At 53.3% G+C, this 27,311-nt stretch overlaps 2 protein-coding genes across 10 annotated transcripts in view; both read left to right on the top strand.

Moving 5' to 3' along the window:
- Window positions 1-6,923, top strand: part of AP3D1 (adaptor related protein complex 3 subunit delta 1) — a 47,002-nt gene extending 40,079 nt beyond the window's left edge. For all 4 annotated transcript variants that reach the window (XM_055707759.1, XM_055707760.1, XM_055707761.1 and 1 more), the window contains 7 exons: window positions 5-52; window positions 455-644; window positions 1,735-1,823; window positions 2,875-2,960; window positions 3,400-3,521; window positions 4,269-4,348; window positions 4,737-6,923. In XM_055707759.1, coding sequence (XP_055563734.1) covers window positions 5-52; window positions 455-644; window positions 1,735-1,823; window positions 2,875-2,960; window positions 3,400-3,521; window positions 4,269-4,348; window positions 4,737-4,832 — 711 coding nt within the window. In that variant the 3' untranslated portion in view covers window positions 4,833-6,923. The remainder of the gene's footprint in view (window positions 1-4; window positions 53-454; window positions 645-1,734; window positions 1,824-2,874; window positions 2,961-3,399; window positions 3,522-4,268; window positions 4,349-4,736) is intronic.
- Window positions 6,924-7,910: 987 nt separating this feature from the next.
- On the top strand, window positions 7,911-22,720 carry MOB3A (MOB kinase activator 3A). Of its 6 annotated transcripts, none has more exons than XM_055707785.1 (4): window positions 7,911-8,043; window positions 18,045-18,600; window positions 20,448-20,650; window positions 21,317-22,720. In XM_055707785.1, exons 2-4 carry the CDS (start codon window positions 18,183-18,185, stop codon window positions 21,344-21,346), a joined length of 651 nt encoding a protein of 216 aa, XP_055563760.1. In that variant the 5' UTR covers window positions 7,911-8,043; window positions 18,045-18,182; the 3' UTR covers window positions 21,347-22,720. The 6 variants fall into 6 exon arrangements, with proteins under 6 accessions (XP_055563760.1, XP_014142970.1, XP_027654088.1 ...); XM_014287495.3 differs by lacking the exon at window positions 7,911-8,043 and adding an exon at window positions 13,832-14,393; XM_027798287.2 differs by lacking the exon at window positions 7,911-8,043 and adding an exon at window positions 15,550-15,704.
- The last annotated feature ends 4,591 nt before the right edge of the window (window positions 22,721-27,311 follow it).

Genomic DNA, 27,311 nt, shown 5'->3' with positions numbered 1-27,311 from the left:
TCAGCCTATGTCCAGTTACCGCCTCCTTGCTGAAAATTCATACATTAAAACGGTGAGTTTTTTGACATTCAAATCCAGATGTCTCTTCTGGTTTTGTGTTCTCTAAGAAAAGAGGGGATACCCTGGGGATAGTATAGTGACTTGAAGTAGACAACACTTAATAGAAGAACTGTTTAAATCCCAGGAAGGAGGAATATAACAAAGTTCCACTTGCATTCCTCTGGATGTCCCGCTTAACAAGTTTTTAAGCTGTTGATTAGCACACTTACTTAGCACTGCTTAGCATTACTGTGGAGCTGATCATCACCCTGCTTTTCATTGTCCTGCAGTTGTACTGAATTACTTTCCTTTTAAAGCTTGCGTTTTTCTGATGCTGTGTTCTGTTCTGGGGGTCTGCTGTTTGAAGTTCCTGAATCTTTCCTGTGATGTGTATTTTTTTTTTCTTCGTTTGCAGACATACGATATTCAAGGAAACCTGCAGAACGATAGTCAAGTTACTGTCTCTGTTATCTTTGAAAACAAAAGCACTAGCTTCCTTAAGAGCATGGAATTAAATGTCCTGGACTCTCTCAACACTAAAATGCTCCGACCAGAAGGATCATCAGTACATGATGGGATACCTGTACCCTTCCAGCTACCCCCTGGTATGCGCAGCTTTGCACAGGGTTCTTGGAGTATGTCTAGTCCTGCACTGCCCTCCTGTGGAAAGAATTCTTTGAACTTCTTGCTCCTTGCTGTTTTCCAGAAAGACATGTCCTTCTGCCTGGGCTTTCACACAATTCCCTGGAGAGGATAAGCCTTCTTACAGTATGGCTATAAGCACAGGTGGTTCTGTACAGCAAGAGCAAAGCCAGTAACGTAGGGCTGGGAGTCTGCATGTCCGAGGTTCCTTTTTCAGGTGACTGCAGGCTGGCACACCTTTGAACGTGCTACGAAGGCCAACGACAGGAATCCAAAATTCATGAGGAGTTTGCTATGATATTTAAACGAAACAAAGTTATAGGTTTGTGGACCATTAGCGTCCACTCTGGATTTATTCTCGAGCTATTGTTCCACTGTTTTAACGGCAGAAGCCATGTGCAGTGAAGGTTTGTGATAAGTATGTGCTTATTTGGATGGGGAGCTGAGCCCTTAAGAAATATTAGACACAGAGATGGAGGATGATGACTTCATACATAGTACAATAGTACAGTCAAATCGCTGAACTTCTTTGAATTTCACTTCCTTTGCCAAAGAGTTAATTTGAATACTGAAACAGCTCACAGAAGTCTTCTGGGATTTAGTGGCTTCAGGGTGCATTTTGATCCCCCACAAAAAGCAGTGGATCTTTTTTTTGTTGTTGTTCTGTATAAGGCAGTTCTTGAGACAGACTTGTATAGTAAAAGAAAAACACAGAAATGGAATTTGAATTAGTCTGAAAACTACTTGGAAAGCTGTATATTTTTCCAGTTGAAACAAACAGTATAAATTTATTGCCACTGTCACATACTTCGCCCAGGCGCTTGCTCACTCAATAACCTCTACCAAATGCCAGCTATCACTGCTGCTTTTCAGAGACCCGAGAGCTAAGTGCTGTAACACAGTTAATTCACAACAGGAATTGTGCATATAACTCTCTTCCAACTACATGGAAAGTTTCAAGCTTAGCTGCTACTGATCAGTTTATTCTAACCATTAGTTGCGTATGGAAACCATTTTCTGACCTGACTTCTCCCTCTCCTCTCTTCATGCTAGGAATCTCTAATGAAGCCCAGTTTGTGTTTACACTTCAGAGTATTGTTATGGCTCAGAAGTTAAAAGGAACACTGTCCTTTATAGTCAAAGTAAGTGCAGCTTTAAACTCTGTTTCTGCTTCCTTTGGAGAACCGCGTAAGGGAGCTTGACTTGGGTGGAAAGCACTGCTTTAGAGCTTTTTTGAAGGCATCATTTCATCTTTGCTGCACCAGCCCATCCCGTGACGTGAGAAGTATTTTTACATGACATCTTGTGCAAAGACTGTCTAGAATACTGCATAAGCATGTCCTAAATTGTCATTCCTGGCAGTGTGTGAGCAATGCAGCCTGAAACATATGCCACATTGTCAGCTATAAAATCACTGCAGTGGTGCATCTGCTGGGGAGAGGAGGTCAACCAACTAGTGAGAGATGCAACCCAGAGGCTGTTCGTTTTGATCTCAGTTATCCAAAGATCAGTTGGACACTGCTACCTGATACAAGGCTGGGAAAACAGTGATAAGAATTAGATACAGTTAATAAGGATGGAAATCCAGAACAAGAGTAAGGTTAGCTGAAGGCATTGTTTAATTAAAACTATTTGCCTGTATAAGACTATAGGGTTTCTGATCTTATTTCAGTAAAATTACTAACGAAGGAGCTGCGTGAATAGCTTGAAGGAAGTAAATGGAGACAGTTGTGGCTACTTCTGAGTCAGCCATTATCTCTTATTTTAAGGGTTTCTTCAAAATAGTATACTAGTTCTATTTTCAGTACCTAAGAAATCTGGGAGATACAAGGTTATTATTTTCCTTGGGAAATAGTGAACTGTAAAGGCACATCTCTAGGTGTTAGTTTAAATTCAGTCTGCTCAGTATTTTTCAGCAGAGTGCAACAAAAAATGCAGCTCAGTCCCTCCAGTTGTGTCCCTTAACTGCTCTAGGTGTACGTATCAGCATGGCTGCCCAAATCTTTTCTCTTAAGTGGCCTGATGTTGTAGCGTGATGGCTGTTCGGGGCTGATTCTTCAGGCCCAGCCAGGGTACATAGAAGGGAATCAAGCCCTAAAGCTCTTCATTGGTGCCTGTTTGATAGGTGGGGGTGGTGCCTCCTCTTGCTGCCTCAGGGCTCCCATTCATCTCCTTTCCTTTGACCTGTTGCAGAATGATGAAGGTTCAACCCATGAAAAACTAGATTTCAAATTGCACTTCAGTTGCGCTTCATACTTGATCACGACGCCTTGCTATAGGTAAGTGCCATCTAGGGAGCACAACATCGGTGCTTTTGCCACCCATGTGAAGCTGAGCTTTGGCTGCAGGCCATCTCTGCAAGATATGCAGCATGCTTTTGATTTTGGCTGCTTGTGATTGCTTTGGTTATGGTTCAGTTATCTTGTGTAACGTTTGACTGTTAAAATATGTCCATCAACTTATTTCAAGTGATTCTGGAGAAGAAGCTATACGCCCTGTATGTAGGCTGGTGGAGGTTGTGTGGAAGTAGCTCTGGTTGAGGTCGTAGGGTACTCCAGTGGAGTGTGCTTCCTATATTTGCTGTAAACCCATTTTCCTAGAGCTTGGTATTACTTAGACTTCTGCATCCTGAGATGTTTCAAGGTCTGCATGGGGCTAATGTAGCAGATTTCCCTTGAATTTCTAGTATGAGTGTTTATTTTCCTTCCTGTTTTGCAGCGATGCTTTTGCCAAGCTCCTAGAGTCTGGAGATCTGCACATGAGTTCTATTAAAATAGACGGAATTAGCATTTCTTTCCAACATCTACTGGCAAAGATCTGTTTTCATCATCATTTTTCAGGTGAGTCTTCCTCGATCCAGAACCTTCTGCAAAATTCCGTATTCTAAAATTTCTGCTGTGCTTGGCAAGTGCAATGCTCTGTGGCCTCAGCGATGACAGAAGCAGGTGATACCCAGATCAAATAAATTTGGGAGAGGAGTTTTTTCCAGTTTTGTAATATGCTGGTATTCTCAGAGCATGCGGTGTTCTTCAAAATGAGTTCTCCCTGTCCCTGTGGCTTTCTTCCGGTCCAGCGAGGCACGAGGCAGGTATCATGAGAGCAGCTTGCTTATGGCTAGGGCTGCGACTGTTCTCTGGAGGGTGTGTTAGATCTTCAGTGCTTCAGCCTCCCTCTTTTCCCAGTGCTTTGTTTCAGTAAGGGAGAGCCTGAGCTATTCAAGTTTGGACTTATTAAAACAGAGGTACTGGATGAAGCAAAACAAATGGCTGTTTCATCATGCTCTGGTGTGTGCGTTAGATGGTGTCTCACTGAAAGTATTTCTGGGGAAGAGATTACATTCTGATCAGCATTTTTGCCACAAAACCTTTGCAGCTTGCTTAAAAGACGAATGACTAACCTCCATTATTGCAAAATGTCCCAGATAGGAGCCAGGCACATATATCATCCTGACCCTGACTTCCTCCTCCCCTCACTCAGTAGAAGCTTCTCTTCCTTGAGGCCAGGCAAAGCAGTGGTTCCTCTTCACAGGAAGCAAACCTTACATTAAAACCAGGCCCATTAAGTGAAAACTCCTTCTTTCTTTATAGTTGTGGAACGCGTTGATTCGTGTGCATCAATGTACAGTCGTTCTATCCAAGGCCATCACGTCTGCCTACTGGTAAAAAAGGTGAGAGCATTGTAACACTCTGACCTGAAAGAAGGTAAATCTGCAGCACTTTCTGTCTTAACAGAAAGAGGGAAGTATTCCTGTCTAAGTCACCCAGGGGCACCATGGGTAGCTGAATTCACCCGGCCCATCTAGCAGTTTTCACTGTGCTACTACGCAGCTTGTACCTCGCCATGGGCTTTCTGTTGCCCAGTGCATACTGGGTGGGTAGCAGCAGCACTGGTGGCTTCCCCAGAGTGACCTCTCGGCAGAGCCTGCTTCGCTCCTGTGCAGGCTCCACCGCCTGTTTCCAGTCCCTGAACTTGTCTGGGAGTAAAATTGTCCCTGCTTAGAAAAGACTAATGGATTTCTTTTCTTTTTTTTTTTTTTTTTTCTTTTTCTTTCCAAGGGAGAGAACTCTGTATCCATAGATGGGAAATGTAATGATTCCACCCTGCTTAGCAACTTGTTGGATGAGATGAAAGAGACATTGTCCAAGTGCTGAATATTCCTTACAAAATATTCCAACTACAAGAAACACACCTAATGTGTAAAGATGAGCAGACCCAAGTGTTAAGTTTCTCCCTCGTACGCATGTACTATCCTGGGGCACGTGCTTTTCAGTTAACTCCACCATTGTTGGCAGTTTAGACATTTTAAGGCTGTATGTTACCTTTTTATTTCAAAACTTTTTACAAACTGTGGTGTTAACCCTTTCTAGCCCAAAGAGATCCTGGTGACATGACTGGAGGAGGGAGGGAGGGAGGGGCGCTATTTATTCAGCAGCTCATGGAGATCCCATAAACCTTGCCATCTGCGTGGGACGGTGGACTAAGCAGAATTTTATCGACAGTAGCACAGAGTCTGTTGCTTGTGCTTCTTGCCAGGGAAGGTTGACTTGATCCTTAGCCATGGAATATGTCTTCAGGGCTGCTGTAGTTGATGTATATTTCTAGCAGAGGCTGGTGCTGGACCTGAAGGCCTCTTTTTTTTTTTTTTTTAATATGATTTATTATTATTATTATTATCTCAAGATCTATTTTGATCAGCATATAAACATCCTCCATCTCCTTGAGCTAATCCAAATGAGCCCTGTGAGAACTGGGATGTTGGAGTTTCTGTTTATAGTAGTTGCCTTGAGCCTTAACCTTCATTTAGTGACAGCTGAAAGAGTAGAGCGAACGCATGAAACAGGCTGGAAGTGTTACTGTGTGGTTCTCTGCTCCTGTTGACCACCCCTGCAAATGGAGTCTCTCATGCCTCTCCCCTTTGAGCAGTCTCTGCTGATGTGTTTTATGAGTCCTCTTCAATTTCACATTCCTGAAAAGTTAGGGTGTAGCAAGAAACTGGAAATCCAAAGGGGTCTGTTCCTGCTTCTGTTATCATTTTGCTCACCAGCGGAGGTTGACCACTACCAGCTTAGAGTGCCCATGTGTGTAATCCCTTGTGCTCACACCAGTTTGCAGCAGCCCTGCTCCCTCCCTCTGTGCTGTGAAGTCAGAGGTGTGGTGCTGGCTCTGTCGTCCTCCTCGTGTCCATGGCCCTGCCCTGGCAGCGGTGGCTGCAGGTTGAGCAGCCCAAGTGGAACCGGGTCCCTGCGGCAGAGCTCGCCCTGGGGGGTGGCAGGAGGGAGGGGGTGGTGGGGGTCTGCAGCCCTGCGTCTGTAGCGAGCAGGTTGCTTTAGAGGGAAGAAGGGGAGGGTCTACCAAGCAAAGCCCGTTCTGCACTAGAGGAATCCGGTGGAATCGCTGATGGGAAAGGGATGTCACTGTGTCCTTTACAGAGATGCTTAGCTGATGTCCTCCAAGATCTCTTGCTTGCTTTTTTTTTTCTTTTCTTTTTTTCTTCCCCCCAGTTCTTTTACTTTCTGTTCCATACCCGGCAAGCTGAGAACACACTTGAACGGTTTTGCTTTGAGGCACAGGTCAAGACCTGCCAGTTGCTGGTACCAGAAGGGTCCCCAGGGAGGAGTTGGGTTGGTCTGTTCTTCTCCAGCGCTGTCGCTGCTCCGATGGGCGTCAGCAGTGCTCCAGAGTGGAGCTAAAACATCACGCAGAGACAGGATAAAGCGTTGATCTTCTCCTTTGGGTGAACGTCCTGTACTTTAAGCGTGTGTTGTGCTCTTTACACTCTTCCCATGTTAAGGTATTTTTGCAAAGGCTCTGCTCTGATGTCATCGCTAGGACCAGCTTCATAAGTGACCGCACTTGCGCGCTGCGGGAATTGGCTTGCAGCAAGCTTCACCGCGGGTGGAGCGGTAGGATTTGGTATTGGTCAACCTCCCTTGGTTAGCCAGTTTGTGTATTAGAAACTGAACATATTAAAATTGTCTTAAAGGATGATGTTCCTCAATTAGTGTTCCTTTTTTTTTTTAATTCATGGATGAAAACTGTCACTTTAGCATGTAGAGTCTTCTCTTACAGAATCCTGTGCAGTGATTCTAGAATTTTGAAATTGTATGATGTGTTACATTCGCAAATTTATTTGCTATCAACATTCCCTTAAAACAACAACAACAAAAAAGAAAACAACATACCACAAGCTGCTGTAATGATTTTGTGTCAAGATGATCCAATAAACTTTCAAAACAAAGTTATATTTTTGGCTTTGTGAAGAGTCAGTCCCTTCCAGTTTGTATGGACCTGGAAACGTGACGTGGATTTACCACAGTCCTGACTGCTCGTGTCTTTAGGGGAGGTACGAGAAGCTCCTTCCAGAAGCTGCAGAGGAGGTAAGAAGTCCTTTCTCACGCCGCTGCCGGGTGGGGGGGCGGGGGGGTTATCAGCAGGGGACCGTGAATCCTGCCACTGTGCTCTCCCCACTGTGCGTATCGGGGGGTGATCGCATACCCGCAGTCAGCGGCAGCAGTGCTAAGGCACGAAGGACACGAGCAGAAAAGGACCCTGCAGTGAGGGAGACAGCAGTGATGCTGTTCTTCATCTCCTGTTTTAAACCACCCTGGTACTTTTATAGGCACCAACACTGGGAATAACCGGGCAGGCTGGCACGTTTTAGCGTGCTTCTGGAAGGCACCGTGGCAAGGAGTTGGCACTAGATAAAACGTTAGGGGGCGGGGGGGGGGGGGGGGGGGGAATATTCAGGCGATCTTGGTTAAAGCTGCATGAGTTCTGTTGGTTTGGGTCGCAGCTGGGGCTAAAATTTAAGCACTCGGAAGTTTTTAATGGTGTTGAGATGTCTGGAAAGTGAAGGACAGGAATGAGCTGTTCTGTCTCTTCCTCTGGGCTGGCATCACAGTGTGCGAGGGGAGCACGGTAGCGGTAGTGGGGGGGTTAAGGTTGGAAATAAGGGGGGAGGGGATAAAAGGAAGTAAATGGGCGGGGGGAGGGTAAAAGGAAACAAAAAAATAAATGGGCGGGTGGGGTAAAAGGGCCTAAGGGGTAAAAGGATATAATAAAGCGGAAAAACGAAATAATAAAGGGACATTAAAGGAAATAAGGAGAATAAAAAGAAAAATAAAAGGAAATAGTCGTCTCCCTGGCTGCGGGGCCTGGGCCCCGCCGGTGCGGCCCGTCCCCCCGGGACCGCCAGCGGGAGGAGCCGGCGGGCGAGCGGCCCCTTTAAGAGGAAGTAGTGCCGGCCGCCGCGCGCCGAGCGGGGCCACCGCCACGTTCCGCGGGGCGGGCGGGGGGCGGAGTGCTGCGGCCGCACGAGGGGCAACGCTTCCGCGCAGCCACGGGCCAGCGGCGACCGGCCAGGTGCGGGGAGGGGGGGGCTCGGAGGGGAGCGAGGGGGCTCGGAGGAGAAGGGGGGGCTGAGGGGAGCGGGGCGCTCGGAGGGGCCTGTGGAAGGGGCTGCGCGGGGCCTGGCGAGGGGGGCTGCCGGGGGGGGGCCGCGCTGTCCCTCAGCCGCGGGGTCTCGGGGGGCGGCCGGGCCGGGTCCCCAGCCCAGCGCATCGGCCCGGCCCCGCGGCGGGCAGGGCCTCCCCGGGCGGGGGTCGCAGCCAGCGGCCTGTTGCGCTGGGCCCCGCCGGCCTCGGCGCTGCTGAAAGAGGCCGGGCAGGACCGGCGCCTCCGCGCAGCCCCAGCGGCGCCCCGGCCCTGAGGCCCCCGGGGGGCCCGGCTCGGCCCGGCTTGGCTTGGCCCAGCTCAGCCTGCCTTGGCTTGGCCTGGGGGGGGGCCCTGCCCGGCCGTGACTCCCCTCAGCAGGGGCCGGGCGGTGGGACCTGCTGGCGGCTCAGAAGTGAGTTAAAAAACCAGCGCAGAGAGCGAGGGCTTTGCGGAGTAACTGTGAAGTTACAGCCTTGGATACTCATGTGTTGTGTCCCGCCTCTTTTCCCTCATCCTTCTCTACCTGTGCTAATAAACGTTTCTATTTTAGGTGAAGGCATAGTCCTGAAGTTCAAACTCCTCAATCTCTTAAGTGCTTGGGGGGGAATGAGGAATTCCTCAGTTTTTTTCTGATCGTGGTGAGCTGCAGCTCTGCTGTCATGAGGGACAGCTTGTGATGCTTGAAAGCGAACGCTTGCCCTGCTTCTGTCTCTTGCTATGAGCCAGGAATGTTAATCTTACAGTAGCTGCCTCTGCTGTGATCCGCAGCGCAATAATCTTGGCTCCTTCAAAGCAAACTTGCTGTGTGTGAGAAGAACAAAGAGGGAAGGGCGGGAAGCCCTCCTGAGAGGGGAGAGAGGGATTTGAAGTTGTCCAGCCTGCGAGACAGATGCTTGGACAGTCTGTGTCATAGACTTTAGTGCTAGTGAAGAGCAAGATCCCCCTTCTCCTAGTGCTTGGAACTGAAGAGTGGCCATGTTGTCTCGATTTCTACCCTTTCTTTGTTTAAAATCCCTTTCTGGTCTGGAAGTCTTCTGGCAAGCAGCAGGGCACAGGGAGATTTTTGCTAGGAGGTGTGAAATTTCCCCAGCCACCTGTTTATCACAGTCCCCAGGGCTTTGTCCTTGCACTCCGCTTTCTTTCCAGGCTTTAGGCTCGCATCCAGCTCTGTGTTTATCTATTGTAGTTTCTTGGACTGTGTATTCTGTATCTTAGATTTACTTTCTGTCTTAGTCATGCTCTTGTGAAGTTGGACAGGAGGGCAAGCCTGTAACCTTTCAAAATTCCCCAGAAAGGGAGGAGTGCTGGGAGTTCATGCCAGCTTGGTGGTGTGGTAGCAAAAACTGGTGTTCTCAGTTTACACTGAGGAGCTGAGCCCAGGTGCCAAGCAGGGAGCTGGTTCTCTGTGCCTGGCTCACCTTTCAGGATCTGGGATGCTCTTTTGGACATGTTACTTGGGGTTGTGCAGTCAACTGTGCTATCATCAGAAATGGAAACGGGCGCTCCTGTCTGCTTGGCTGGGGCTCAGGGAGCTCGAAGCGTACTCAGCATCTTGCGCAAAGTCCTGCTTCATGACTACAACAGTCCTCTGGTGTGGGAGCTGTTTGCCAGATGCTTCCGTGTCCACATTTGGCTCCAACATGGCTCTTCCACTGACGGGATGTGAAGTAGCACCCGAACTGAAATGGTGCAATTTAGTCCCGTTTGTAGAGGCTGGACTGTACTGATGTGTGCCGTGTTTTGTAACTCGTGCTTCTCTGTGCATGGGCCAGTGATTGCTATGGCCACGGTGCACAAAGGAAAAATGTTTCCCTTGTCAGCAGCAAAAAACTTGTGGGGTCAGAGAAGGGAGATTGCAAAACCTAACCAGATCTGTGCACGGTGTTCAGATTTGGGAAAAGAATTGCCTTCAACTTGTGAGTTTTAATTTCTTATGAGACAGGAAGGTATTTTATGATACTTGAGCCATAAATGCTGCTGTAAGTGGATCCATAACCAGCTTTGCTGGGGGTTTAGCAGCTTATCTTTAGAAATACGTAATATCCAGCTAATGCTTTCAATAAAGAGTGCACCTTAGGCTGCATCTTTATCCTACCTTTTCCAGATGCCCCTGGGAGGCTGAGTTGTCAGAGACTCCTGTCTTGGTCTGCTACTTGTTTCCCTCTGGAGCTGGTCTTGCACCAAAAGTGCTGTTCTGCTTCTGATGAAATGGGAGAATTGTTGCTCCAGGTACCTGAAGCAGCCAGGGAGAGAGGGGAAGGAAAGAGGCAGCAAAGGCCAGAAAAAAACCCACTTTTGCAAGTATATAAAGGCAACACAATAAAAATCCATTGCGCTGCAGCAGCTTTGACTTCCTCCAGCAAAGTCTGGATGAAGTCCCTAGGTGCTTGGCTTTGTTCTCGAGTCAGTTTGAGAAGAGGCAAAAGCAGTGACGCTGCCGGACATTCCCACGTGCTGCCAGGGCAGGGCTGTGCCACAGTGGAATCGTCCTGCCGTGGCTGGCCACGCTTGGTGCTTGCCCTCGCCGGCTCGGGGGCCGCGGTGCTGGATTTCCCGGGTCCCAGCTGGGTTTGGGTGAATGGCGGCTGTGGCCGCGTGCCTCTGCGCTGGCTCCGAGGGAGCCTGTAGAACAGCAGATGAGCTAGAGCCATCCAAAACATGTTTTAGTTTCAAGCAGGAGCTGAGTCAGGCCCATGGCTGCTCTGAAAGGCACTGTAATTTTTTTCCTTCACCTTAACTGCAGGCTTCTCCTGGGGCTGCTTGTGGGCCCTTTTTGGTTTCTTCCCCCCTTTTTTCCTCTCACTGTGTGGCAGGAGGTCTTATGATGTGGTTAGTCTTGAGGTGACCTCTAGCCCCACATCAGTGGGCTTATTCCTTGCCTGGAGACATGCCGGATTACTGCCGTATCTCCTCATAGAGGGGAAGAGCAGGCCTCGTGGGCATCTGCTTTCAGTGAGAAAAAATACTGCCTTTCTTCTGAAAGCATAACATGAACGTGGGGAGAAGGGGTGTTTGTCGGTGGGATTAGCCCTGCCATGAGAAAGGTTGTCCGTGTGGCCAGCTCGTGCTCCGGCTCAGTCCGTGGGTGAAGGAGCTCATAGCTCCGGCACGTCCTGTGATCTCAAACCCGTAGCCACACTGTTAAAATCATGCCTCTTGCTGTAGTCATTCTGTCAGCCTGAGGCAAAATTCATCTCCCAGCCGCTGTTACCTTTTCCTTGGGTGGAGGCAGATCCCAAAATTAGTGTAGATGAAACTGCTGTTGGCTCAAAAATATCCCTGCCCAGTGAGGACAATAATGTGGAGCCTGCAACAGCAGGAAGAAACGTGTAGCTCACAGCCTGGGCTCGATAAATACCTCACTTCCCCTTCCGAGTCCTGTGGTGGGGGGCAAAGCCAGGCTGGGGGACAGCAAAGGGTCTTCCCAAAGAAGCAGGCTGCAAAATACAGCCCTTGACACCTCGAAAAGAGAGGGCCGCTCTTAGCGCGGCGTCACTGCCTGTGGTTTATCCTAGAAATATTTGTCTGTGCAGTTAACCTGTCTCCTGGAGTCGTGACCCAGCTTGTCAGCTTAATGCAGCGTCTGCAAAGCCTGCAGCAGATTAGCTCTGCCTCCACATGCAGCCGTCATTCCGGCGTGGATGCATGAGCGCAATCTGTGGAAACCATCCAAGAGAGCTGCAGCTCTGACATTGCAATAGGTGCAGATGTCACGTAAGAGGCAAGAAAATTGGCCCTAAATCTGTAAGCTCAGGACTAGCTGTCCCTGCTGTCCTGCAGTCATTTCTAGGCTTTCAAATGAAGATTTTTGAATTACAGCATCTCCTGTCTGAGCTTCCCTTTTCAGGGAAGGGAAAGTAGAAGCGGTGACCTTTTACAACAGTTACTTTCTCATGTGGCTTTTCCACCCTCTGTGGAGGTGGGGAGGATGCCTGGAAGGCTTGGGGGGGGGGGGGTCAACCCATGCTGGAAATTGTCTTCCTGCCTGCAAAGTTTGAAGGCGATCGGGCCCTCCCTCTGCCCAGCCAGAAAGGGTTACCCAGCCCCGTTGGCGCTCACTCCCTCACCTGCCTCCCCCCAGTGTCCGCCTGCAGCACCAGCTCCATCACACGAAACCCATCACGTCCCTCCTGTCACCGCTGTGTGGTCTGGATCTAAATCCTGAGCTCAGAGCAGAGCAGTAAACTGCCAGAGCAGAGCTCCTCCGTCCTGCTTGTGCTGGTTGAGGGGTGCCTCTTGCCGCTGGGTGAGCCGGGCTCTCCGCTCAGTGGGGCGGTGTTTCCATCCGGCAGGAGCAGCAGCAGGCGATGGGCTCTGCCAGGGCGGCCGCGCTCAGATCCGCTGGGGCTGGTAACCCAGCTGTGGCTTAATTTAACTGGGCTCTTCCCTTTATTGTAGAAACTAGCCTGACTTTACAAGTGGTCTGAATGCATAGCTTTTTTAGCGGGGGGGAAGGTAACAAAGCCCAGTATAACTATTTTTAGTCTTTTATTATACTGTTTCCTCCTCTTAAGCATATAGCGATGCAGACACGCTCTGCCTTTGCATGGCTTAGAGGCACGTCCCGCTCCTGAGCAAGCCTCCTTGCAGGAGGTGCTGGAGAGATGCGGTGCCTGTACAGTTCTTTGCTTGGAAATAGCCAAATTGTGCAGCAGATTTAAATTCCGGGGGGTAGGGGGGTGGCTGGTGACCAGCAGGACTTTCTTAAAATTGACTTTGTGGCGAAATATAAAGGGCTCTTTGTTGGCCTAAACCTTGGGAATTCGACATTTCAAATGTGCGTTTCTGAATGGCTCTGTTAAGTTTGTTGCTAAGGCTGCTGCTCAAGCGGTTTCCAAAAGAAAAATGTGGATATTGTCCCGCAGAGCAGCAGAACGAACTCTCTGCTCCATCTTTAACTTTGGAGCAGCTTCAGCTGCCAGGAGCAAGTGTGGAGGGGAAAACAAGGCAAGGCAGTGCGGAGGGTGATGCCGAGCCGAGCTGCCGCGGAGCTTGCCTCGTGCAGCAGCCTGGAGCCATCTCGCAGGAGGAAAAGACAGAAACACCACGACGGAGCTCATAGAGGGGAATGATTCGCTTTTGGGAAAACATTGGCAGCTCCGTGGGCCGGACTGGGTGCCAGACAGGAAGCCGGCTGACGTGGAAGTGCCGTCTCGCCGGGTTATGAATGGCCAGGCGTGCCTGCTGAGGCCGCGCTTGGCCCTCCTCCTCCTCCTCCTCCTCCTCCACCCCGCATGCTCCTCGCGTGCCCTACCCTGGCTGAGGTAAGCGTGGGGACAGACCTTTTGTTTCTCATGTCATAAAACAATTCAAAAGAGCAGTCGAGAGCCTCAGCCCATGAAGGTGAGCTGTCTGGTTGTTGCCAGGCTGGCTCCAGAGGCACAGAAACCAGCGCCAGTCCAGCCCTGCTTCCTGTAATTGGTCTGATCCATATTAAAATCTCTCCTTTGATTGTAGAAAACCAGGATCGTCTTGTACCGAGAAACTGAGCTAGTGCAGAATGGCCGTGGGAAGGTATTTGTGAAAGGAGCGGGGGAAAACTATGGAAAAAATGTGCCTGTGCATCCATCTTTGCTTTTTTAAGTTGTTTTGAAGCCACTTTGCTTCTTAGGCGTGTTCTGTAAATTCGGTTTTTACTTGAAATGCTCAGAGCATCTGATACATTGTGGCTGCTTTATCAAAATGGTTTGGGGGGGGGGGGTTTGTGTCCTGTACTGGGAACTCTGGCCTGAGTGAGGGCACGGCTGGTCAGGACACTGCACCCGGCTCACTGGGAGGAAGGCGGTGGCTCATTGCTCCCTTCTCCTTTCCGCGGGGACGGGGTGACCAGCACAGGCTTGTCACCAAAGGGCTGCAATTAGAAGCAGCTGCAGAAGGAGCTTTCAGCGGACTGGATGTGAAGGCTGAGCAGCAATACCATATTGGTATCGTCTCGCAGGACAGTGGCATGGCTTCTCGAAAGGGGAACGAGAGAAATCTATCATTTTGAGAAACGCATTGCTCACTGGGGTTTGCTTAAGGGTTTTCTTACCAGCGAGGCAGCAGGATGTGAGCCACCCCAGTGCTGGGGTCACTGCGAGGGAAGTGGCCGCGTGTCTGACCCCTCCCCAGCCTGCGGGAGCCTTCGGATTGCAGCCGCGCATGAAACGGGACTTTTTCTACCCCCTCCCCTCCTTTGAAAAAGGAAGCTCTTTGCCTCAGTGCCTACAGGCACTCGTAGAAGTTGCAGAGACGGGCTGAGCCGTTGCAAGGATAATCTGCCGAGGCTAGAAACGCAGGTAGGAGCTTGCTGACATGCTGGCTTGCTTGATTTTTTATTTTTCCCCCCTCCTAGCTGTTGTTTAGCCCCTGCAGGGTGTTAGTGGCGGGGGAGCACTGGGTGTTGCTCAGGGCAGATGCTGGCAGAGCAGTCGGGGGCTCCAGGAAGAGGCTCTCAAGCTGTTCTGGCTCTGCAGAGCGGGCAGCGTTGGGCGGCAGCCGCTTGCTCCTGGGAAACCTTGGGACGGCTGCGGCAGGCTGCGAGGGGGGGCACTTCCCAGGTGTTTTGGAGGAGGTGATCATCTCTTCTATCTTCATCCCTGCTCTGAGCTGCGTGTGGAAGTAACCAAGGGACAGGGAAGCGACCGCCTGGGCTGCCTCTACCCAGAGCCCGGGATTAGAGTAAGGCAGCGCTGCGGGAGCTGCCATCGCCGCTGAGGGGAGGGGAACAGCCCTGCGCCGGGCTCCGCCAGCAGAAATCCGTGTGAGGACTGGAGCTGCAAGAGCGGGGAGGAAGGGGAGAAAAGGAGCTTTGGGGAAGGGAGAGCCAGGCCTTGACGCCCCTGGCTGGGCAGGCAAGTTGTCTCCTTAACCGGCGTAATTCCGAGCCGCGCCCCTCGTGTCCTTGGGAATAGCAGGGAAGCCGAAGGTCTGTTTGTGCTCCAGCCAGCCTGCCACAGCGTGGGGCTTTCTGCGGCGGCTGTGTGATCTCGCAGGGGTGGCCAAGGTCCTCTCGGAGCACCAGTGACGTACGCTGTAATCTTGGCTGGCTGGAAAGGAGGGGTAAACAAAATGTACTGCAGGTTTGTTTGCGGAGGATTATGCTGTTTTTCTTCATCTTTGAAGCTTGCAAATACAATTCAGGTGCTTTGCGTGTCCCATATCCTGAGCGTTCCTAACCTTTCCTTTCTCTTCCCTGCAAAGGCAGTGTCATAGCGCTGCCCGAGCTGTGACTCCTGCCTGTGGAAGTAGGTGTTGTATGCGTGATACCATCTTCAAGCAATGTCAGGGATGCTTTTGGGTTTTGTGCCTTTTTTTTTTCTTTTTTTTTTTTTTTTAACTTCTCCTAGAGCTAAGTGTTTCTTTTAGGTCAAAGACTGTAATTAAATAGGCTGCATCCTTTTGAAGTCTTAGCTACTCATTTTGCTAATGCCTTCAGACAGGTGCTGAGTCGTCTGAGGAGAGACAATTGGTGCCACGTTGAGCTCCCCAGGTCTCATGCATGATGTCTCCTTAGGAAGAGGAAGTTGTTTGTAGGATGAACACCGCCTTGGTACCAAATAAACCATATCAAAAATCTCTCCGCCCCACTCAGAGGACAATTTCTTCTGGTAAATGGTTGGTGTTTGCTTCTTGGTGTGCGTGGCCAAGCCCCAGGGATGTTTGGGGTTTTCCCTGTGGTTTTACCCCATCCTCTGCAGCCTGCATCCTCGCCCAGCAGGAGGGACAGTGCCCGCCTGCCGTGGGGGCCAGCATGGTGTGTGGGGGCCAGCACAGGTGCCATCAGACAGATCTGATGGCAAATAAGCACGGACAAAGTTGCACCGTGCTGAGGATGCTGCCGTTCCTCCGGGGAGCTCTGTGGAGGGCGATGCTCGTGCGTCTTTACAGCTTGTTTGTTTGAAAGGACGTTTCTCCATCTCCAGCATAGGGAAATCGTGGCGTGCAAGTGCTTCTCGGGGAGTGATTTCCTGCTGGAAATAGCTGCAGATCAGCACCTGCTGTCCACATTGTTGGTTCCTTGGAGGCTCGTCCTGCTTTGGCTCCGCCACGGCACCGCGGCAGGGTGGGCACAGCCTGCGAGGGCTCCTGCCTGGGCACTGTGCCGCAGGATGTGGTGGGGCTGTGACACAGCACACCAACCACACTGCCGGCTTGCGCTCAGATGTTCCTCCGCGCTGTTTGCTACTTCCTCTAACCACGTCTGTGGTGTGATCAAACGCCTCCTAAGGACACGTTTCTTTTGGGGGGTCGTCTTCTTTCTCTTCTTTTTTATGTCTTCTTAATTGACTCTCACACAGTAGCGTAGGGGGTCACAGCAGCTGTTCTGGCAGTGGTGTGCACAGCAAAAGTGTGCGTGCGGTGAATTCACCTTGCAGCCCAGAGTGGATCTCGCTGAGCCCCATTAAAATGCTTTTTCAGTTTCTCCCAGCCTATGTCGTGGCCCAGGTTGCAACAGGAGTTTGGATCTCTCGGCTCCTGCACAGCAGAGGTTACTGAACCCGTTCCCGCAGGAAGAGCAGCACTAGGAAACGTTGAGCCTGTTCTTGGCGGGGCCAACTGAAGTGGTTTGGGTTTTCTTCCTTGCTGTAATTAAATAAGAAAACAAGAAGCCTTAGTTTAAATCTTTTTAATCTTTCTCCAGAGAAGAAATGCTGATTAGCACTATGCAGCATCTGTTAGAGATGGGCTGAATTGCGGCAAAGGTAGTCTTGACCTTGAATTTGGGATTTTCATGCCAGCGTTTTGAGGTTGCCATTTACCTGTTGGAACAACGCTATGGCTTCATATAAATCTAAGTGATTTCTGCTAGGTGAAAGGGATTTGTTTCCTTGCTTACAGCATTATGGAAGCTCTTTATTTGCCAGGTTGGGTAAGGCATCAGCTTTAGTTAATTTCTGATGCCTTATTTATTTCTCTGTCCGGCACGTGTAAAATAATATTTTTGGTACACATAGCTTTCTGCCTTAAGCTTCCATCAAAGAGCAGCTTGACACAAATTATACGAGGGGATGGATGTGGGAACAAAGGAGGTATAATTAGCTACAGATAAACAGAACTGTGTTTCTCGTCAGCATCCTTTCAGATCTGAACTTGTGTCTCACCCTCTTGGAGCTAATTCTTCTCAGACTGGAAGAGGAAGGCAAGCTTTCGCTGGTCTTCCAGCTTTCAGCCAGCCTTCAGCTTGAAGTGAGCTAAATTGAAATGAAAAATATGTTTATGGTCTGTCTGCACCTGCAGATGAGGCTGTGGCTGCTCTGAGAGCTGCTGTTATTTCAGGATAATTCTCTTTTCTGGTTGCCTGAGCTGCGACGACTTCTTCTTTTTCTTGTTCCCCTCTGCCCTTTTGTGTCCTGTCTTTAGCACCGCAGCAGCGCATGCGGCTTCTGCTCGAATGGCCGTTTTGTTGGAGTATGTCTGGCAACAGAGCTGAGCTGCGTTGTAGGTTGGCGTGACCTTACCTTTTAGGTAGGCTTGTTTCCAAAGCGACGGGGGGGAAGCATAGGTGAAAAATCTGGTCCAGGTAAAAGCCAGCGTGTTTTACCCTTTTTAACTATGTGGTGTGTCGGAGGTGAGTACGTGGTGGCGTTTCTCCTTGTTTCTGTGGCTTTTCGGATCTCTTGGTGTGGTGTCAGGGTGGGTGGCCGCCATCTCCCACGGAGGGCACAGCTCTTCCCCGTGGGGCCAGGTCCCTCGCCCCCACGCTGAGCTGTAGGGAGACCTGGCAGGGGTGACTTCCTTCAGCCCAGGTCACTTCTGGCAGCCGAGCCGCCGCAAGCTGGGCTGGAAAGGGAAGGGGGAGGAAAGATAGCTGGCGCTGGCTTCCCCCCCCTCCTCAGATCTGGGGCGAGGGCCCAGATGGTATCCCAGATCTCTTCCTACGGGATTTAGACAAGGTTTCCTGTTGAGAGAGCTGCTCCTAATCGCTGCCCTTCTGTGCTGTGTTGCAGATCAGGACCAGATGAGTAGAGGGAGGTTTCTGTGAAGATCAGAGTCACCCCAGCCGTGCCCTGGGAAGCGGCCCAGCAGTGCTGCATCTCCAGCTGTCATCGCTACGGACCTGGAAAAGAAAGAAGAAGAGAAGAAAAATGTCCCATGCTTTAAAGCAAGTGTTCAATAAAGACAAAACCTTCCGGCCCAAGCGCAAGTTTGAGCCAGGGACTCAGCGGTTCGAATTGCACAAGAAGGCTCAAGCCTCGCTCAACGCTGGCTTGGACTTGAAAGTTGCCGTCCAGCTGCCGCCGGGAGAGGAGCAGAACGACTGGGTGGCCGTGCACGTGGTGGACTTCTTCAACCGCATCAACCTGATCTACGGCACCATCAGTGACTATTGCACGGAGCAGTCCTGCCCTGTCATGTCAGGGGGACCCAAGTACGAGTATCGATGGCAGGATGAGCACAAGTACCGCAAACCCACAGCCCTCTCTGCTCCCCAGTACATGAACCTCCTGATGGACTGGATTGAGGTACAGATCAACAACGAGGACATCTTTCCCACTAATGTTGGTGAGTTCAGTTCCAGCTGTGGCTGGGGAGAGGGAGGCTGGTGCAGAGCCTTCTCCTTGGAGGCCTCGGGTCCCATTTCTGTTCCAGGAGATGTTGTTGCACAGGTCACCCGTGTAGCAGAGCTGTTTCCTTTTGTGCCACTCAGAGGCTGGCAGCATAGTAAGCTCTTCCGAGCACCTGAGAAACTTCAGAGCTCTTCTGGAGTGCTAGAATACCCAGAGCTGTGCCAGATCCCGTTTGGAGTCATGGATATCTCGAGGAAAGCCAGGCTGAGCCTAGGCAGTGAAGACAAGAGGCTCCTCTTAGAAAAGTCAGTCCCTGACATGACTCTTGAGTAGTTCATGTTTGGAGGACAGCTCTTGTAGAGCTGATTGCTAGCTTGGGTTCAACACGCGTGCTCTGCGTCGGCCTGGTGATGGTGGCCACGTTTCCATAATTAGCCTCTTTGTTATTACAGGCTGGTGTTAGCTGACTCTGCCCTTTCTAGCTCAACGCTTCCTGGCGTGCACTCGGCTGTTTGTTGCAGCTGGGTGGGATGCTGACATGTGCATGGAGGGAGGGGCAGCGTTTCATCTATTGCCAGGGTGATGGAAATGAGAATTTGGCCTAAGACACCTAAATCTGCATATCCAAACCCAGCTTTGTGTACTGGCTTTGGGACAAAGACAGTTGGGGTTTTTGTTTATTTTGTGTACAATAAGATGTGAGAGCTCAGTATCTAAAGCATTAGGTATATATGATTGATCCCATTCAGAGCTCCCATCTTCTGGGATGCAAAAGACAAGATGCAGCAGAGCTCCCTCCCTCCTGCCCCGGCGTTAATCCCGTCGAAGCTCTGACGGGATGCAGTTGGCCCCTCTTTAGGACACGTCTGCCGCCTCTGCCACACGAGCATTCGCAGGGCTCCTCCACCCGTGCCAACATGCTGCTTAAACCTGGTGCTGAGCAGGCAGAGGTGGGGAGCAGGGTCATAAGCAGCCAGTTCTTCAGACAGCTGAAACACTAAAATCCTCCCCGCTCGTTCCTCCTGTCGCCCAAATGACTGCTGCGTTGCCTTTAGCTGGGACTCTTCTGCGAGACTCTCTGGGGACTGTAAGCAGGGTGTTTGTTCTGTTCAGGGAGGCAAGACAAGTTTCCGACAGCAGGAGGGTTGTGGTTTGGGTTTTTTTATTTTTTTGATTGATACTGTTTTCAGCTCGGCTTTTACCAGATTCCTCACCCTTAACGCCGACTGAAATGCTGCAGTTCTCGCAGAGCGCTGGAAGGGTTTACTAATCCTCGTTCCTCCAGAAACAACCTGTGTGAACTTTAAACTGTGGTGTTCTACTGGGATGGCTGGTTGGCCAGACTGCTCTGCTGCAGGGCCCCAGCTAAACAAATCCCAAAGAACTGATGCCTTTAAAGAGGACCTTACCATATTTAATTTTTAACCAAAGAGCTAAGGACACATCCAAGTAAGAGGTAACTGTGGGGAGTTAACAGCACTGCCTCTTCTTTTGGGAACTTTTTTGGTTGTATCTATTATTTTGCGCTGTTTATATAAACACACCAAATGGGAGTAGAAGAAACCTCTATCAGGCTGAAACAGCTGCTGGGAATCTTCAAGGCTGGTCTCTTGCTTTCAGTTGCTAGTGGCAATCGATTGCATGCAGCATACTGTCACTTAAGAAATTTGTGCTTCAAAAAATCTGATCCAAAGAGAAAGGAAAAAGGAGGGAGGAACTGGAAATTACCGGGGACAGAAGCCCTTTTGTCTCAGTCTGTCCGTTTTATCAATGTGTTTTAGCCCCCAAGGAACCAGTTTTAACTTGGCTGAAAGTTTCTCGTGGTCGTGCCTTCCCTCCCAGGTACTCCCTTCCCCAAGAACTTCCTCCCGGTGGTGAAGAAGATTCTCTCCCGGCTCTTCCGGGTCTTTGTCCATGTCTACATCCACCATTTTGACCGGATCACCCAGATGGGGTCGGAAGCCCACGTGAACACCTGCTACAAGCACTTTTACTACTTTGTGAAAGAGTTTAATCTCATAGACACCAAGGAGCTGGAACCACTGGTGAGTGTCTGGGTGGGCTCGGGGTACACGTTGGTCTGTCGGGATCCGCAGCCAGCACAGAAGGGGTGGGCTGGGGGCAGAGGTCTCTGGTACCTTCTCAAAGCAGGTTGCCCGAATTCAGTCTGTCGGTTGGCCTTGCAGTTTGACCGTCAGGAAACTGGGAGTCAGGATGTGCAGACACAGCTGGGGAGGGGCGCTGGGCACTGGCTGGGGGTAGGTGGCTTGTCCTCCAGCAGCCTCTCGCGTCTCCAGCAGCCGGCTTGCCTTGTTGGTGTGCTCTGCCTGAGCCTGGCACTGTCGGCCATCCAGGACGTGGATGGCCAACCCCCCCGTGCCTCCTTCCCGTGCTGAAAAGCGAGGGCAACGCCACTGCCGTTGCACGGAGCCTGGAGAACGTGACCTGTTAGGCCTGGGAGGTGGTGATGGTGTTCCCGGTGCCGTAAGCAGCAGAGCGGACTTGCGGAGCCGCTGGGAGGTGGAAAGGTGTCCTGTGGTGCCTGGGAATGGGAGTGGTGGGGGGAGCAGGGACCTGCCCAAACGGGAGCTCTTAGTAGCAGTGTCACCGCCTGCCCGAAAAGGGTATTGATGACTAAACAACAAAGGTGAGGCTTTTTTCATCCACACCCTCACCTGGCAATCCCCTTGTCTTTTCTGTCCCTTTGACAGAAGGAAATGACCTCCCGGATGTGCCACTGAGATCAGACCCTCCTGCTCCCACCTCGGCATCTCTTCCGAGGACTCCGAGTCCCACTCCTGTACTGGAGACGTGATTCAGGGGGAGAACAGAGACGTTTTGTTAAAGAAATCTATATATTTTTAATGAGTTTCAAGGTAAAACTGTGATATCGCAGGAATATTTTTTTAAAGATGCTCTAGATAAACTAGTTTTTTATAGTAATTTCTATAAAAAAAAGAAAATATTTTGGGCCACTTGGTGGAAATGCTTGCTCTTTGAGGAGGGAAAAGCCATGTACCGCTTCTTCCCCGTGCCCTCACTGCAGCGGCACCGAGTGAGCCGAGCCAGATGCTTCAGCTAGAGCCATGTCGTGTAGCTGGTGCTGCCATGGACGCGGTACTGCCCTCCAGGCACCCATCTCCCACCCAGGAAGGGAGGTTACATGGGGACTGGGGAAGAAATGCTGGTGTACGTGGATCCCCTGGGGTGCTGGTTGGTTCCAGCACCTCTTCCACTGGCTGTGAGTCCAGTTTTTGGACAGAGCTGCTTTTGTGCTCACCCTCCCTTGGCATCCTGTCCCCAAAGCTTGGCCCTCCTTGTGTTCTCTCTGAAAGAAGCCGGACCTGGGTTCCTTTCATGGCTAGGCCAGCACTGCCACTGCTAACGGAGTCTGCGGGAGCGCTGCTGTTGTGAATCTGCTCACACCAGCCCCCAGCTGAGCTTCTCCCCACGCGCAGCCCCACTGCGGCTCTGGATGCGCCATCCCCACGGGGGACAGGGATCTGCGCCGGCAGCGTCAGGCCCAGCAGACCTGTGCTCGGTGGGAATGACGCAGGGAAGGCACTGGGACACACGTGGGGAAGTCGTCTTCCCGAACACCTGCACTTCCCCATCTCCTGGCGGTACGCTGGCCCTGCCGAGAAGGACCTGGGCTGCTTGCCCTCCCTGCCTCGCTTACTGGGGGCGTGTGGACCATTTTCTGCTTCCCATTAGGGTACAGAGCCTTCTCCCTCTTACCGAGCAGCACGTCCCCGCTCAGCTGCACACATCTTGTAATCAAAGTCTGGTGTGCAGCCAGAGCCCGCTGGCCCTGCCTGCTGCTTGCACAAGCAGCTCCACTGCGTGACGAGAGCGTTGCGGTGCCCCTGAGGTAGGTAGATAGGTCTACCTAGGGTCTGGGGAGAGGGGGAGCAGGGCTGATGGTAAGAGAAAAGGTTTCCATGAACAGTGACCAAACTACCACTAACCACTTCTTCCTTACAGAGTTTTTCTGTGTCCTGGAATCTCTGTACATACGTGACTCTCATTTCTTGTACTATCGTTAGGACACTCATACAAATACCACTATAGTTCTCTGAAATGGAACCAATAAATTATGTTGTATTTACACAGCACGCTCCGATTGCTAAATGTCTCGTGATTACACATTCGTCAGAGCCTTTCTATCAGCAAAATAAACACGGTGTGTTTGGACTCCTCGGGAAGCGTGTGCTGGAGAGCTGTTTCCTACAGTTGCTAAAAGCCGTTGGGTGTGCGCTCCTGGTTCGACTGCCGCAAGGTTTGATTCCTCCTGCTCTCGAGGTGCCAGGCCTGGGCTGCTGCGAGCCCCACGCTGGCTCCCGGGGCTGTGGGGCAGAGCAGGCGGGTGCTGGAGCTCAGCCAGCAGGCCGAGGTTGTCCTGACTTGTCTCTGTGATGTCCCTGTACCCGAGGGCTGAGCTGTTCTGCCAGCTCTGAAACCTGGCTGGCTGTGGGCAGGGAGGTGGATTCAGGCTCGCCAGCGCCGACGGGCTCTTTGCTGCCACCGACAGCCGTGGGCACCGGGGCTGGTGGGCCACATTGGCCAAAGCACTGCGCTGATGATCTGCACGTTATTTTCCTGCTGGGGGGGAGTAAGGGCCTCTGCAGCCGGAGCTCCTGCCGCTACCTGAGCTGGCTGTGCCCTCCCTGCAGCACCAGGTCCTGCCCGCTCCCCCTGCCTGCCGCCGGTGCTGAGCCCTCCCGAGCACCCTCCGGCCCCTCTCCCAGGGTTTTGTGGGTGCAGCTCAGCTGGAGCCACTTCTCCCCCAGCTGGGTGCTGCTAGGGGGTGCAGTGTGGCCACCCAGTGCTGTGGCCAGAGCCCCCCACGGAGCTGGGACCCATTGCTGCCTGCGAGAGGGTGCAGCAGCCCCCCCAGCCCCTGGGGTGCTCCGGGAGCGGGGCCGGACCCCGGGCACGAGCAGGGAAGGGTACAAATCCGCAGGGACCGGGGTTATGATGGAGCTGGAAGCAGGCGGGGAGTGCTGCCAGGTCAGCTCGTGGTGTTTCCCATCAGCATTCCCTGTGGCGCTGAGCTCCGGTGCCATCAGCACTGTGTCCGGGGGCACCAGCACCCATCCAGCTGTCACCCACGGGGCTGCAGGGTGCTGCCCTCTGCCACCTTCCCTTTTTGGAGGGAAGGATCCGGCTGCTTCCATGTGCCCCTGGCTCAGCTATGGGAGGAGGAGGAAAAACGCCTTTAGTGGAGAAGAGCTGATGGAGCGTGAAGGTGCGGCTGCCGCCGAGCACATCCTCTGCAGCGTGCGGCGGCGCAGGATGTTGCCCAGACAGGTTTGCAGAGCCAACGCTCGGCCTCCCTGCTGCCTGCGCCGCCCAGCAGCACCCTGCTTTCATCTCGCAGCGCGGGGCCCCGTGGTTACTCGCCCATGAGCCGCAGCCGCCTTGTTGCGAGGCCAGTGGGCTGCAGCGGGAGCCGAGCCCAGCCTGGTGGAGCAGGTTCAGCCGCCACCGGGACCCGTTGGTCATTTTATCCCCTGTCTCTCTGGGCGCTGGTGGGAGGCACAGTGGGGTGGCACGAAGGCTTTGGTGAGAGCCTGAGAACAGATTTGCAGATCCAGGCCCGGGTGGAGCAGGTAATGTGCCCAGGGCTCCGGCAGCCCCCCCTCTGCGGAGCTGCCCCCTTCCCAAGAAGCACAGATGGCAGCGGAGCTGGCGAGGGGCTGGGGGGCTGCAGGGCGCTCTGCCCGGCGCGGAGCGGGTCAGTGGGGCCGTATGTTCCACGGGAAATACAGTGTCCTGCGGCTCAGCGTGGTGTCACCGCTGCTCCCGAGGGAACGGCTCGCCCTGCGCCCTCTCCCCATGGGGCTTCTCCGACGCTGAGGAGCTCCAGAGCTTGAGGACTCAGTTCCCGTTAGCTGGTGGCACATCGGCGCTGGTTCCTGAAGCGGGGGAGTAGGGGCAGCGATGGCACGGGCCCTCGGCACCAGCTACAGGGGGGGCAGGGTCTGGGGGTCTCCTACAGCATCCGCAGCCGTGGGGCTTCAGCCAGGAAACGTCCGTGGGGTCTGTGCGGGAGCCACGTCCCCACTGCGGGAGGACAGGGACATCCCCAGCCGCTGCTGCCTCCCCCCGGTGCAGATCCTGCTCAGGGCGCTGCGGGGGCTTTGCTGCAGCATAAGCCGGTCCTTAGCCCCGCGCTGACCCTCCAGCCCCAGCAGCTCAGCAGATGGTGCTCAGGGCACGTCCCTGCCTGCGCCCCGCAGGAGCCACCCCCCAGGAGCCACCCCCAGGGGCCATGGGCTGCGTGTCCCCCCCAGGAGGTTCTGCCGCCTCTCGAGCTTGTTCCCCCTTGCACCTTTGGGGCTGGGCAAACAAGGGCAGGGGGTAGCACGGGATGTGACCCCGAGCATCATGCCCCATGGCCAGCTGCTCCTCTGTCCCTTGTCCCCAAGCAGCCAGCAGCTTTCCAAGTGCTCTGAAATGTGCTTTTTGGTTGGTTTTTTTTTTTCCCCTCTAGACAGCTGATGCTGGAGGGGACCCTGCAGGGCCCTGGCAGCCACCCAGCCTGGGCAGGGGGGTGGGGGCCCTGGCTTTGCGCCCCTCTGGTTTGGGGCTCTGGGACTCCCTGGAGGAGGTGACAGCTGTTCCTGTGACACGGGCACAGTCATGGGCATGGCATGCGCTCCCTTCTCCCTTGTGGAGCAGCCAGGCCAGCAGCCAGCAGCTCCCCGGCCCCGTGCTGGGAACGTGGGCCAAAGCCGGTGACCCTGCCGGAAAGTGCCGGAGCAGGGACCGCGTGTCCCGCATGTCCCACGTGTCCCTTCCCTGGCTCTGATACCAGAGGGCATCTGCTGCTCTGCGCCCATGCTGTCCCCACAGGAGGGGACAGTCCCTTGCCACCATGGCTCACACAGCACTTAACCACCAGCGGCTGAAGGACAGGGGCCCTGGGTTCGGTTTGGCTCCTGCAAACCCGCCAGGAGCAGCCGCCAGCACCCGGCAGCTCCCAGTGGCTCCCAGTGGCTCCCAGCACGGCGGTGCACAGCCCCCACTGTGGCTTCCGTGCTCTTTTCAGGCAGCAAGGGAGCTGGGGTGATTTTTTTGTGGTGGTCTGGGACATATTCTGCTCCTTCTAGAAAACCCTGCGACATGCCAGCTTGCATGTCCCCTCCCCAGTGACTGGGGCCACGCACGGTGACCTGGGGCTGCTCCGGTGGGCTTCCCCCCTTCCCGGGGGATCTGGAGGATGGAGAGGGGCAAAAAGAGCCTGGGGTGTTTACAAGCCACCTGGAAATGCTTCTCCCATCTGTCCCCAGTGACGAAGGCAGGACCACCACTGTGGCACAGCACGAGCCCCCCCCGCCCTGCTCCCCAGACACCCCCAAACCACGGCTGCTGGAGCTCCTGCCCCGTCTTTTGGGGGGCTGCAGGGATTTCCCTCCCCAGAGTGACTCCATCCGTCTTCCCAGCGGATGCCTGTGCCAAGCCCTGGCCCAGCTCCCCTCCCCCCCCCCCCCCCCATCCCCTTGTCCTCTGAGTTTGGCTGGTGCAGGGTGGCAGAGCGGTGGCTGGCCATGTCCCCAAAGGCTTTTTTTGGGTGAGAGCACCCCGGTGCGTGTTTGCACCCCCCTCAGGACTGTGTTGCCCGGCTGCTTTGGCTGGTCCTTCACCCCACAGAAACCAAGCGGGGTTCGCACTGGCCCTTCCCCACACCGAAGGATGGAGGCCATGTCCCTGGGGCCATCCATGTCCCTGGGGCCACGTCCCTGGGGAAAGCCCACTGTGGAGGTGGCACTTAGGGGTGCGCTGAGCCCCGGCATCCTGCCCCACAGTGGGGAGCTGGGTGGGGGTCAGCCCTGCCCCAGAGCCGTGGGGGCTGCACAAATATCCCCGGCTGTATCGGGGCGAGGAGGGGAGCTGGGGACCTGCTGGCAGACAAACCAGCATGGCTATGCATCCATGTGCACCTTGGATATGCACATCTGCATGTCCTCCGTGTCCCCTGTCCCCCCCGTCCCCCCCGTCCTGCCCCAGCAGCAGAACCAGCACCAGGAGGGTCCAACCTCCGGGTTTCTGCCTGGCAGGAAATTCCAGGTTTTTTGCAAGATCTTTCATTTGAAACGCAGCCAGGGCTCCAAATCCTCCTGCTTCCAGGGGAGGCAAGCCAGGCCCCCCTTGTGCTGGGGAAATAACACAAGGAAAAAGGATATTTTTTTATTATTATTATTATTAATTTTTTTTCCTTCCAAACCAGAGCAGCAGGGCAGGAAGCCCCGCACACCACGAGCAGCCGCCTTCCCGCTGCTCCTGCCTCCTCCAGGGCTGAGCCACATCCCGTGGGAGCGGGACTGGCTGTGCCACCCACCGGAGGGGCCACAGGCAGGGTGGCCACGGTGGCCCCCAGCCCACCTCGTGCTCCCCCCGCTCCCCACGCCAACAATAGCCGCCTTCCGGCACGGCCCTGTTCGCTTTCCTGTTTTCCCTCGGCCGGTCTTGGTGTGTGGGGCTCCGCTGGCGCGTGGAGGCCCCCATCCTGGCAGCACCCAGGGGTGCAGGGACAGGCGATGCCGGGGGAGGTGGGGGGGGGGCACAGCTGCCCCAGGGGTGTTTCACCACTCACGAATGCCAGTGCAAAACGTGGCCCTGGGGGTTTGCTGCCACCAGCCCCAGCTTTGCAGCCCCCAGGATGCTGGATGTGTCACCCGGAGGGGGGCTGGGGGGCTCTGC

This window comes from Falco cherrug, chromosome 4 (assembly GCF_023634085.1).
Source record: "Falco cherrug isolate bFalChe1 chromosome 4, bFalChe1.pri, whole genome shotgun sequence".
NCBI classification, from domain to species: domain Eukaryota; kingdom Metazoa; phylum Chordata; class Aves; order Falconiformes; family Falconidae; genus Falco; species Falco cherrug.
The sequence above is the reverse complement of the archived record's forward strand: the minus strand, read 5'-3'. Positions and strand labels throughout refer to the sequence as shown.